The following is a 12,888-nucleotide window of genomic DNA, read 5'->3' on the forward strand; positions in this document are numbered from 1 at the left end:
AAAAATAAATAAATAACCAAAGGCTAGTGTAAGGTATAAAAACATATTTTAATTCTCAGTCATCAATATGAAAAAATTTTTTAAACTTTTAATTATATAAACAGGTCTGTAATAAAAAACTAAAGCCTGTTTTGAGAAACCCAGAGAAGCCAACAGTGGCCCCCACAGCTGATAGGTCCTAAAGCCTTACCTGACAGACCCCAAACTGGCTAATCAACCTCCAACCCCCACCCCATTTAGGTAAATGGGGACTCAAAAAAAAAAAAAAGCTTCCTAATTTAAAAAAAAAAAAAATTGGGGCAGAAGGGGAAACTATTTTTCTAAAAGCTCCATGGCGCTTTTTAACTTCTGTGCTTCATTATTCTAACACTGCTTTTAAAGCCAAGGCCAACTTGAGTACAATTTTTAAAAGATCAAACTCATGGCAATATGTACTATGTATGTATTCTAAATTTCAGGGAAATCCGGGGTTAATTTCATCACAAACTTACTGTGTGTGTGTGTGTGTGTGTGTGTCTTAATTTCAAGTTTTACATCAAGATTTAACATCCATCAAATAAGTACTAAAAAGCAGGTAACGCCTTTTTGTGAAGTGCACTAGACAATATACTATTTGAAATTACAGACTGTCTCCTCTGGGCACAAATTTGTTAAAAATTTAACACAGTACCAGTAACATAACCGTGTTGGCAATATAAAAATAGTACTGGCTGTCTTTAAACCAGATTTATAAAATAAAGGTTTGGCTCAGAAATTATTGTCTAAGCTACCCAGATATTAGGCCTGCCTATAGCTTTTTATTTTACTATAAAACTATTAGTACATTCAGGGATGATAGAGAACCTAAGTATATAAAGAGAAGTATAAAATAGTTTCTATAAAATATAGGAACAACAAAGATCAAAACTCAAGCAAAGACCTATTGGTCCATGACAAGTGGTCCACGGTGATGCCCAAAACGGAATCTCAATGTGTAGAGTTCAAGTCCAGTGCCCTATACACAATGGGCAACCACTCTTTCCTCTCTAAAACTCAACATTTACAGTTTTAGATTAACATGAGTTACTTTTTTTTTTGGTTTATAAAGGAACACATCTGCCTGAACTAACCTGATGAAAAACCATAATGCATTTCTTCCCTTTAGACTTTGACTAAATGCTGAAGCTAATTATGCTGGCCTTTTTTTGGTTCTCATAACATGGAATTTAAAGAGGACATTTAGTTCCGCCACTTTACGCAAGACTGGGCAATTTCAAAACATCTAGGTGCTAAGATATTAGCACCACACAGACACAGAAGGCTACATAAATTTCCTTTACATGGTTAACTAAGACCTTTTGATTTAGGGACACAGAGAGCTCGGATCTAACAGGGACAGATATGCATGCTGCTAAGCATGTGCTGTCCTGAATTGACTGCTCCTGTCCCACTGCTTCTGCTCCAAATGCACTTTTAATCACCACTGGTCAGTACCAATAGCTTTTTAACACCCATACATCTTTAGTATTTAAAATAATTCCCTTGGACAACGATGAGATGCACTGGCAGCTCATAGGAAATTAGGAGCATGAGATGTGTACGTTACAGTGCTGCAAACTTAAGGGAAATATAAGCAGATACAGACTTGGGGTTAATTTACCTATGGGTTTTGGTGGGATATTTTTAAGGAGGCTAGGGATGACGACGGGAGATGATTGGTGAGAAGTGGAGCTCTTCCCACCTTCCTGGTTTTGTAGCTCTGATAGAATCTCATGGGGAAGGGAAACTGCTAGATAGAAGTTGTCAGGGAGAGAAAAATCCATTCCCCAAGTTTAGGGGGCTGAGGAAGGGTCTCAAAGCCGCAAGGCCCATGGGCTGTGGAAAGATGCTGCCTGCATGGGAGGGATGAAGGCACTCTACCTAGTATCAAGTAAAAGGGACCCAAGTCCCCTTTAACTTGCTCAGTTACCACTTAACCAAATTCATCTGGTCTTATAGCAAAGTCACAAGTCCCATGACAACTGAGCTGCCTCCACTGTGCAGCCACTCAAGCTAAATACCTCTTTCTCTACCTCAAAATTCTGTTTACTGCCTGAAAATGGGGGGGGGGGGGTATCAGGAAGCGTTCTCTCCTTTTTACCTACCCACTGTCAAAAACACAAAATGTGTTTTCAGAGACTGAAATTTTTTAAAATGACAAAAATATCATTTCCATTCATAATGTATTTTAGCCATCTGAATCAAGATTTGCGATGAAATGTGTCTAATATGGTCCCCACATCTCTGGGACTGCGTAGAAACCCTGGCCGGTATGATGTCACGCAGGGGGGCAGCTGTGGGAAGAGGCGGGCCCCACGCCCGGCCGGCGACAGGGAGGCGTCCGGGTTTAGGTCCCGCTCCTCAAGCACAGGTGCTGGGGCTCCGGGCCCTTCCACTTCCATCTTTCAAATGGCAGCCTAAAATTACTCTAAGGCCCTCTTCAGCTTTGCGCCAGGCACGAACTCAGCACGCGTCGCAAGGGCCACGGGAAAACGAGACTGAAATGATGACAGGCTCGTCCCAGGCACGCTCGCCCCCTGACGTCAGCCAGCCGGCGCTGCGGAGGCAAACCTGTTGCATCACATGGAATATTTTTTTCTGACTACACTAGAAATGCAAGAGCCAGGAGGTTTACCTTTTTCACTTTCTTAAAAAGTAACAGTGCGCCCCCCCCCCCCATGGCACGTCCTCAGGTCTCGCCCGTGCAGTCAGCAAGTGCGCACCGGGCGCCGCCGGCGGAGCGGGCGCGGCCCCGACCCCGCTACCCCGCCCGAGGGGCGCGGGGTTTACCTCGGCTTCCTTCCAAGTCCTACCGGGGCTGCTGGGGACCTTGCCCGTGACCGCTCTCGGGGCAGTGAGCGGCCGCAGCCGACACGGAGGGGCCCGCACACCGCCCGCCGCGCACCTAAGACCCGCCGCGCGGCTCGTGGCGCCCGAGGGCGCAGGGGGAGCCGCGCAGCCGCCGCGACGCTGCCGCGAGGAGCCGAGCGCGCCCGCGGCTCCGCACCTGGGGCCGGGAGCCTCCGCGTCCCCGCGCCGTCGCGCCCCAGGGCTAAGTCCCGAAGCCCCGTGGTTTCTCCCCGAAACCCCGGGGGGCCGGCGCACCCCGGCGCCGCGCACTCACCTCTTTGATCTTGTCTCTCTTCTCGCGCGTGTCGGCGTCGGCGGGCTCCCGGCCGACCGCCCCGACGGGGGGCACGAAGTCCACGGCGGGCAGCCCCCGGGGCGCCGCCCGGCCGCGCAGCTGGTCCTGGGCCACCTTCTCCTTCTCCAGCAGGATGTCTCTCTGGATCTCCTCGGGCAGCTTCTGCAGCGTCTCCTTGGCCTCCCGGAGCGCCCGCTCGTGGTTCTCGCGGATCCTGGCCAGGTGGTCCTCCGGGGCGGCGGGGGCCCCGGGCGCGCCCTCCCCGCCGCCGCGGGCTCGCCCCTCCGCCGCGTCCTCGGCGCGCGCCCCGGGCGCGGGCTTGTGGTCGGCGGCCGGCTGCAGGGCGGGGCCCGAGTGGAACAGGACCCCGCTAAGCAGCTTGGAGGAGTCGGGCAGGAAGAAGATCGCCCCGAAGCAGAGGGTGATGAAGGCGCTGAACACCAGGAGCAGCACGAACTTCTCCGTCAGGCGGAAGGCGGCGGGGCCCGACCCCTTCCTGCCGCCGCCGAGCCCCCCGCCCAGGCCGCCGCCCGCGGGGCCGCTGAACAGGGGCAACAGGCCCCCCGCCGGCATCGCTCCCGCCGCCGCGGCCGCCGGGCTGCCCGCCGTCCAGGGGCCCCGCGCCCCGCCGCTCAGCAGCCAAACTTGGCCGCCGCCCGGCGTCAGCGGCTGCGGGGCCGGGTCCTGCGCATCCGGGCCGCCCGACCCCCTCGGCCGGGCTGCAGGCACTCCCCGGGCCGACGGCTCCCCTCTGGGGCTCCTTCCCGGGGCGGCTTCTTTGGCGAACAGGCAGGCGCGGCAGACAGCTGGCGGCAGCCCCTGCGGGGAGAGAGGCAGTAAAACGCAGTAATTACCGGGATGGTGATAAAGTTTCCAGCCCGTCTCCGCCTCCCGCGGCCGGCGAGCCGCCGGGACAGCTCCCCGCGCGGACCGCGGGTCGGGCTCCGGGCACCGCCCTCCAAGTCCACTCGCTGGACTTGGGGTGAAGTTTTCGGGTCCCGGGGGCGAGGCGCCCCGCGCACACCTGGGGCGGGGTCGCGCGCGGGCACCTCCTGGAGAGCGCGGCGCACCTGGGGGCCGGCGGGGAGCAGCGCGGGCGGGAGCTCGTCAACTTCGCCCCCTCCCCATCCCGGGCTGGGGCCAGCTGCCTCTGCTTCCCGGGTGGCGCCGGAGCCCGCGCCCGCGCCCGCGCCCGCACCCGCAGCCCGCAGCCCCGTCGCCGCTGTGCGGGGAGCGCGCGGACCGGCGGGCGAAGCGCAGCGCGATGCCCGGCGCGGCGGCCCCGCGAGCACTGGCACGGCCGCGCTCCGGGCGGTCGGAAACGGGGGCGGGGACGCGGCCCGAGAGTGACGGCGCGGCCGGGCCAATCGGGCGCCGCCCAGGGTCCCGCGGGGGCGGGCCGGGCGCGGGGGGCCGGGCGGGGCGAGGGGTTTACGGGAAGCGCGGCGTCGCGGGGCCCGGGGGGGGGAGGGCTCGGGCCCGGGGCGCGCGGCGGCGGGAGCGGCGGCGGGAGGCCGGGCCCGCGGCGGGGGTTTGCCCTGCGCCGGCCTCTGGCCCCGGCCCGGGGGCGGGGGTCCCCGAGTTGTCCTGGAGGCTCCCGGGCTGGCGCGGGACCGCCGTGTCGCACCTCGGGCCGGGGCTCGCCCGAGGGGCGCGGGAAGGACGGGGTCCCCAGGAGCACCCCGGGCCTGGCGGCGTTTCAGCGCCCCTGTTTACCCGAGGCAGGAGCTCCGCCGGCGCCCCGCAGCCGCCGCTCCCGGAGCCCCGCGGCCGGGAGCGGGCACCCCAGGGCTCGTGCGCAGCCTGCTCGGACATCACTCGCTCGGGGTTTTGCGGCTGCTTAGGAGTCCTCGTCTGCATGCGCGCCCTCTTAAAAAAAGGGGGGTGCCTCCCCTACCCACTCCCACTCTCAAATTCATTTACCTCATAGAAGTTGTCACAGTTTCCATTTAAAGAAGACGGCTTTATGTTGCCAGAGCGTCACGTAATAAATTTGAACACTGTGCTGAAATTGTGTCGAAATTAAGTCTTGGATTTGACTACTTCCATGGAAGTAAGGACTTGGTCCAAAAGAGATTGTTTTCAAGACAGTATTATTTTCCAAAATGTGTTCATAATTCCCCTGTCGCTCTGCAAATAAAGGGTTATCAGAGGAAAAAGCTGACTGACTTCCCATTTTGGAAAACTGGTGCTTAGCAGCCTTAGCCTCCCCCTCCCCCTTCTCTGGAAGCGTGATTTTAGCCCGTTTCTGCTCGTCTCAGAACAAAGGAAACACCTGGCACCTTTCAGGAAAGTGCCCACAAAACAGTTGTTTTCAGGTGTTGGACTGTATGAGAAAATATAGAAGCAAATCAGAAATCCTTACTACACTTTTTATTTAAGTATTCATTTTAACCATAATTATTTGTTGTATATTTGCTTTGTGTGAAATGAGTCATACACCCACAGTTTCTGTTGATGGAAAATTATTGTTTGATAAAAGCCAACGTTACTTGATTATTTTGATAACTGCTATGAAATTCTCTGCCCAGAAGAGTGCAGCATATCCAAGCAGGGTGTCACACTTTAGGAGGATTGCAAAAGAAAACTATTATTATTTTTTTAAAAGATGGAATGGTAATTTTTGTTTCAAAGTCGTGGATAGGTTGAAAAGTTTGAATCACTGTGAAATAATATTGTTTCCAACCACAGCCTTAAAATTGAGTTACCTCATGGATAGATAGATTCATAACAGGTAGATAATTATTAGAGTTAGTTACCCTAAACATCAATCTCTTCCAGAATAATTTATTACTTTAACTATTATGTTTTAAGGTTGGAATATTCTTATAGCCACAAGAATATTTAGACACTGATTTAAAATTAATATTACTAAGTATTCTAGGAAAGCAGTAAGATCTACTTTTAAGTGTCTGTTAAAATGGTGATGAAGAATGTTACAAACCTAGTTTTATTCCTGGTACGCTTTAACTGTGATAGCAAACCTGTTTGGACATTTAAACCATCACCTATAGTGGAAACATTAAGAATTTAACCTATGGACTTGAAGAAGATGATTTTTCCCTCTAAAAACTTTATTTTTTAATTTTAAAAACATGTCTTTACTGATTACAGAGAGAGGAAGGGAGAGGGAGAGAGAGAGAAACATCCATGATGAGTCACTGATCAGCTGCCTCCTGCAGGCCCCTGCTGGGGATCCAGCCTGTAACCAGGGGCATGTGCCCTGACCCGGAACCGAACCACAGTCCCCTGGTGATTGATGCTCAACTGCTGAGCCACGCCCGCTGGGCCCCCTAAAACCTTTAAATTTGCCCTGGCTGGTGTGGCTCGGTGGTTGGTTAGAGCACTGTCCCTTGCACTGAGGGCCTCTTGCTGTTCTGTGGGAGGCAGCCCATGAATGTGTCTCTCTCACATTCTCCTTCCCTCCCCTCCTCCCCTCCTCCTTCTCAAGAATCAGTAGAAGAAAGGGGGGGAATTTTATTTCTCTAAGTTGAGTTTAAGTATTTTAAAATGACTGCTTTCTTTATTCCTGTTTATAACTTTATGAGGCTTATTTCAAGATTGCTTTCTTTTTACCTGTATTTCTTGTAAAACAGAGACTTATTATGAGTAAAGCCTGGCTTTAATACTTTGTTAAACAAGAAATTAGCATTGGTGGTTGATTATGAGTTATGTATTAAAGGGTGCCCATCTGTGTTAGGTAGGATGGAAAATATGTGGGAGCGCTTGTACTTGGGCTACAGCAAGTAAAAAAAATCACAGAGGGTGTTTGAAGAGACAAACCAACTAAATTAACCACGAGAAAGCCTTTTAAGTAACCATGCAAAGTCCTGTGTTTTCCCAGTAAGGGAGGAGTACAGAAAGGTCAATAAATAAAAATGTGTATTTTGAAGCAAAATCTGACACTTTGCCCTGATTTCAATACCATAAGCACTTCACATTCTACAGTTAGAAAAATAGTGCTTTGTATCCTGAGAGAAAGCAAAACTAAAGCTGACTGATTCCGGTCCCCAAATAATAAAACCTTGACTGTTACCTGTAAATCCAGACTCTCCCACCATATCTGCTTGAAGATCTGTCATGATTTTTGTGAACACAATGACTGTGATCAAGTTGCTGTGTTCTCATTGTGAATGGTCTAATGTAAATTTAGCAACCTTAGTAATTTTGTGTGGTTTTTCTGTTTAAGTATTTGCTGTGTTTTCTTATTTGGCCAGACAGTCCTGAAGTATGACTCCTTTGTACCTTCGGCATGTCTGCTTGCAAATTTAATTCGTACTCCTTCCTCTTCCAGTTCTTTTTATCTCTGTATCTTTCCTTGACAATTTGTAAATTTTTGAGTTTCAAGATAAAAATCTTTAGAATCACTAATTTTAAAAGATCCAGTTTTAATTAGAGATATCTCCCCAAAATATAAAGAAATCCCTAATTTTTTGGCTGCTTGGATTTCTGTTTTTAAAATTACATTTAACAAAGAGTATATTTAACTTACATTAACATGCCTAAAATTAAATATACTAATAATTATAAGCAGGCTTACAGATGAAAAAGTGACAATATTTTAATAAAAACTGATCATTGAATATTTTTAGAAACATAAGTTCTCAAAAATTAAAGTGAAAAATTATTTCTTAGGAAGTTTCTAGAAGGTACTAGATGGAAGTTTATAGAAGAATCCTTTTGAGAATTTTTGTTTTTTAATTTAAAAATAAAATGTAATCTAATAAAAGCAACAAATTTAACACATATGTGTAATAGTTAACTACTGAAATTCTCTAACAAGTTAGATTTTTGTTAAAATCTTTCTATAGCTGATTTTCTAATTGCCTTCAAATTCCAGGTCAGAATAGGTTTTTGCTTTTATTTTTAAAAAACAAAATGTAATATGCAGAAAAAGTTCATTTTGAACATTAATCTTGACATTCTGTACTTCAATGGGCAACTCAGAGTTTTATATGAGGTTTATTCAGATGGGAATTAACCAAATATTTTTGTTGTTTTGTTTTTAAATATGTTTTTATTGATTTCAGAGAGAGGAAGGGAGAGGGAGAGATAGAAACATTAATGATGAGAGTCATTGATTGGCTGCCTCCTGCACGCCCCCTCCTGGAGACTGAGGATGTGCCCTGGCATGTGCCTGACTGGGAATCGAACCATGACCGCCTGGTTCATAGGCTGGCCCTCAGCCACTGAGCCACGTCGGCCAGGCATACTAAAGTTTTAAAATAAACTATCAATAATATTTGTGGTCGTATGAGGGGCTGCAGTCATATTTCTTGTTTTCTACTCTGCCCCTTAATTTACTTTGGAACTGCCTAAGTAGCATATTATTTTTTTAGAACTCCAATCATTTGTGTGTGTGTGTGTGTGTGTGTGTTGCAGGGGCGGAGGGTGATTAAGAGGCTGAATTAATGAGCGCCCCCTCCCCGCATCCCTGCTTGCTCCTGATTAAAGATCTGTTTTTGTTTTGAACGTTCATTTCATAAATATTGGCAGTCTCCAACCTAAAAACAGTGTGTGCCACAAAGTGTTTGTGCATTGGCTCTTTGGAACTTTGAGAGCATTTCTCTCCATAGAAACAGAGTTGCAAATGGTGCTTTGGGTACTGGTCTGCTCTACAAAGATCTAAGACCCCAGGGAAGAATAAAGTGTTGGGAAAAAAATACTGCTGCAACACTACTAATCAAAGTAGCATTAATTAGAAAGTGTTTTATTTATCTCAAGTGTTGGAGCCTGAGGACAAACAGATTTATTTGGTTGAAGAGGAGATATAATGGTTGTTTCAGAAAGATTCTAAATGAACTTTCAAGGTCAGAAAGGTTTATGGGAAGTTCATAGGTAAAGTTTTCCCTTACTAAGTATAGCTTTCTTTTGGTTTCAGGTATATCCCTAGTCCTACCCTTATGTTGTTTTTGCTTTGTTTTGTTTTTATTTTATTAAAAAAGGGACTGAAAGCAATAAGCACAGAGAGAGGTTTTCCTGAGGTAACTGGGCAAGGGTTTGAGTGAGAGAGTAATTTATTATAGAAGACATGCATGTCCTTGGCTGTGCGACCATGGGTCATAAGTCACCTATCTTCTGCATCTCTCATTCTTCATCTGTAACATTGCTGTGGCTCTCAGATTAAATGATCAAACTAATGTGTCTGGCACAATGGGCATTCAAGAAATGTAATTCAATTTTTCTCCTCCCCTAAAAAGGGAATTAATGTCAGAAGTTGTGAAATAACAGTGACTATGGGATTCTTAAAACAAAACAAAACACAGAAAAGGGTGGCAAGGAAGAAATTTTTGATTATGTGGCTTTTCATATGGTTGTCGCTTTTCAATTTCTGGCCTCTATTTACATAATGGGCACTGGAGAAGCGGTGTGTGGGGGCGAACAGCCCCAGGTTTGATAGGGAAAAGGTCCTACAGTGTTTCTCCACTCTTTATATAAATAGGACCAAAAGTTTACCAACCAATCGGCTTTATAGTTCCTAAAGCCCTGAGAAAATGTAAATGATGGTACCTTTTCAAAGTGAAAAGATGGATATTACTGCTCAGTGCTTGAAGAGTCAGGGCACCGAGGGTTCAGGGCAGAAAGGCTGGGAAGAGAATGCCAACCACCGCCTTTAGGAGCCCTGGATCTAAAATGCTTGAATTTCAGGCCTTGAGAATACACGATTTCAACCGTGTTGGAAACTAAAGGAAAAACTTTCTTTCTGTGGCCAGAGACAGATACAAAATGTTTCTTTAGTTTTTAATTCACTAGATTACATTTAAAAAATGTATCTCATAGTGAAACTATTTAGGTTCAGATAATCTGAACACAATTATTTCACTGTAGTGCTCAAAATTGTTGTGCAAAGGAAAACAAGTATATTTCTAACCAATATGGTTAACTGTCTAAAATTAACTAATATTTGCTTTAAAAATATAAAACAGCAATTCTTCCTCCAAAAAATAAAAATTATTTTTTCTCTTTCCATTCTCTATCCCATAAAAGATCATATGCTTTTCCAGAAAAAACAAACAAACTCAGAAAAAGAAAAATCTGATACATTATTCTGCCCAATTGAAATTTTTTTTAGGAAATAAAATGAAATGAAACCACATGTTCTTGTTCCTATTTTGGAGAAACAATCTGCAACTATGACACGACAGCACTTTGCTTCCCAATTTTATTGCAAAATAAATGTGCTGTTTGCTCTACATGTTCAGTCTTTCATACTGTCCTTCAGGGCAGAACTTTATTTTAGTTTTGGGTCTCTGTAAATGGATAGGAATTCACTTGTGATTCTTTGTCCACTGAACTTGTTTTTCAAGTTCAGGCAGAGCATTCTCTTGCAATATATAGATACATTTAGGAGCTAAGGTAAAAGCAGGTATGTGTTGCCGATAGTACCTGAACAAACATCTACTGAATGTGTGACCAGCAGTCTATTTTTTAAAAATATAATTGAAACAGGTCTGGACTGTGGGAATGAAAGAGACATACTGAAATTAATATAGGAAAGAGAAGGAAAGAATTCCAAACCAGTGACCCATATATCTATTAGACTTAGTCTAGAACTCGCAGGGTCTCATACAGGGTTTCTAAACAAGTAACTGTGCTTAAAATGTGTTGAGTTTGAGATGCTTAATCTGGCTCTTAGATTATAAAGAGTTTGGAACATCCACTGAGATGATTAGGTTCTCCAGTTTCTCTCAAGTATTAAATGGGTTTACTGCATTCTACTATTATGATAATATCATCTGCTGAACAGTAACCAACAAGAAATGAAACTATCAAGTGCCTAACAGTACTATCCATTTTACATTCTTAATGTTAAAATCCACCTATATCTCTATCAAGAAATCAATTTCTGTTCTTAAAAGTCAGTAGTCATTAAAAAGAATTTAGTTTACTTAAGTAATACTAGAGCTAATTTTTTTTTTTATCCCATAGGTGTTCATAGGGTAGGATAAATTACTATAAGAAGAAAGTTAGGAAATGTAAATTTGTGGAACTTTTCAATTAATTAATGTTAACTAATGGGCTATATATACTGTGCCATTAAGTACATTTAGTTTATTATTATTTTTCTTTAAATTCTCACCTGAGGACATGTTCATTGATTTTTAGAGGGAGGGGAAGAGAGAAAGAGACATACAGAGAGAGAAACATCGATGTGAGAGGGAAACATCGATTGGTTGCAACCTAGGCATCTGCCCTGACTGGCATCAAACCCACAACCTTTTGGTGTATGGAACAATGCTCCAACCAACTGAGCCACACAGGCCGGGGCCATTAAGTACATTTTATTAAGTGCATGTAGTTTCATCATTTCCCTCTCCTTGAAAAAAGTTTTAAATTAACGTAAACTGCTGGTGGGGATGTAAAACAGTACAGCTGCTTTGGAAGAGTCTGACATTTCTTTAAAAGGGCAAATACAGAGTTACCATATGACCCAGCAATTCCAGCCCTAGGTTTATACCTAAGAGAAATGAAATTATTTGTTTATGTAAAGATCTGTATATGACTGTTCATAACAGCATTATTCATAATACATAAGAGCATTATTTATTATAGCCAACGGAGGAAACAACCTAAATGTCCATCAATTGATAGAATGTGGTAAAGCCATACAATAAATATCATTCAGAAAAAAAGAAAGAAAGGACACAAAGTACTGACACACACTCATACAACGTGAATGAATCTTGACGACTTCATGTTCAGGTGAAGATGCCAGCCACGCAAAACCATTATGATATGGTTTCGTTTGTAGAAATGTCTCAAATAGGTAAATCTATAGAGACATAAAGTATATTAGTGATTGTTTCAGGCTGGGGTTCTGCGGGAATGGAGGGTCACCACTAAAGGATACACTGTTTCTTTTTGGGGGTGATGAATTATTGTAAAATTGATTGTGGTGATTGTTGCATGGCTCTGTGAATATGCTAAAAGCTATTGAATTGTACACTCTAAATGGGTGATTTTTACAGTATGTGAATTATATCTGAATAAAGCTATTGCAAAAAAAAGTTTCCTTTCAGAACTGGTTTATAAGAGTCTTTCTCAAGAACCAAAGAATACCTTATGCAAACAAGGTAAAAATAACAAGATGAAGTTGACATTACACTAAATGGCATTATTAAATATTTAAATCCAAAAAGTAGTAAGTAGGGAGTGTAAAGTCAAGAACTATTTTCAAGTTCACAGAGGAAAATGCTACAATTTCTCAACTTGAGAAATACATATTTTTATTGAGTAGTCAGGCAAAGGGAATGTTTAACAGATATGAATCACTTCTACACTCTGCACTTTCCTATTAAGTAAAACATAGACAAGGAATATCATTCATATTTTTTGATGTGTGGAAAATTACTATTAAATGAATTGTACCACACAGCACTATAGTGACCAAAATCTTTCCAGGAGAAGTTTACTTGCTCAGAGTAAGAAGCTTAAACTAAGCAAAATGATGCAGGGGCCAGAGAGCTGTATTAGGAATCTGAAGACCTATTTTTAAAATAGCTCTAAAAAAAACAAAGAAAAAAAGTAGCTCTGATTTCTGTGGATAATTCAAACATTCAGACTCACTTTCGTCTTTTGTAAAATAATGGAAACTCCTCATTGAAAGGGTTGTGCTGAAGATCAAATTAGATATCATATGTATGTCAGAGAATGATTTACCACTATAAGGTACTATAACAACCATTGATAATCGATAATGTTAATTATTAACACAATACTATCAT

General features: G+C 44.6%; 1 protein-coding gene across 2 annotated transcripts in view; it reads right to left on the bottom strand.

The window, feature by feature from the left end:
* The window catches only part of MAN1A1 (mannosidase alpha class 1A member 1), a 128,374-nt gene extending 123,946 nt beyond the window's left edge, over positions 1-4,428 (bottom strand). Inside the window, exons 1-2 of one of the 2 annotated variants that reach the window (XM_081139634.1) lie at positions 4,234-4,428; positions 3,143-3,982 (exon numbers count right to left, since the gene is read on the bottom strand). In XM_081139634.1, coding sequence (XP_080995760.1) covers positions 3,143-3,736 — 594 coding nt within the window. In that variant the 5' untranslated portion in view covers positions 3,737-3,982; positions 4,234-4,428. Of the gene's footprint in view, positions 1-3,142; positions 3,983-4,187 lie in introns of both variants that reach the window. The other variant, XM_081139633.1, reaches the window with a different exon arrangement.
* Between the last annotated feature and the right edge of the window lie 8,460 nt (positions 4,429-12,888).

Source organism: Miniopterus schreibersii, assembly GCF_964146895.1.
Source record: "Miniopterus schreibersii genome assembly, chromosome: 6".
In the NCBI taxonomy this organism is placed as follows: domain Eukaryota; kingdom Metazoa; phylum Chordata; class Mammalia; order Chiroptera; family Miniopteridae; genus Miniopterus; species Miniopterus schreibersii.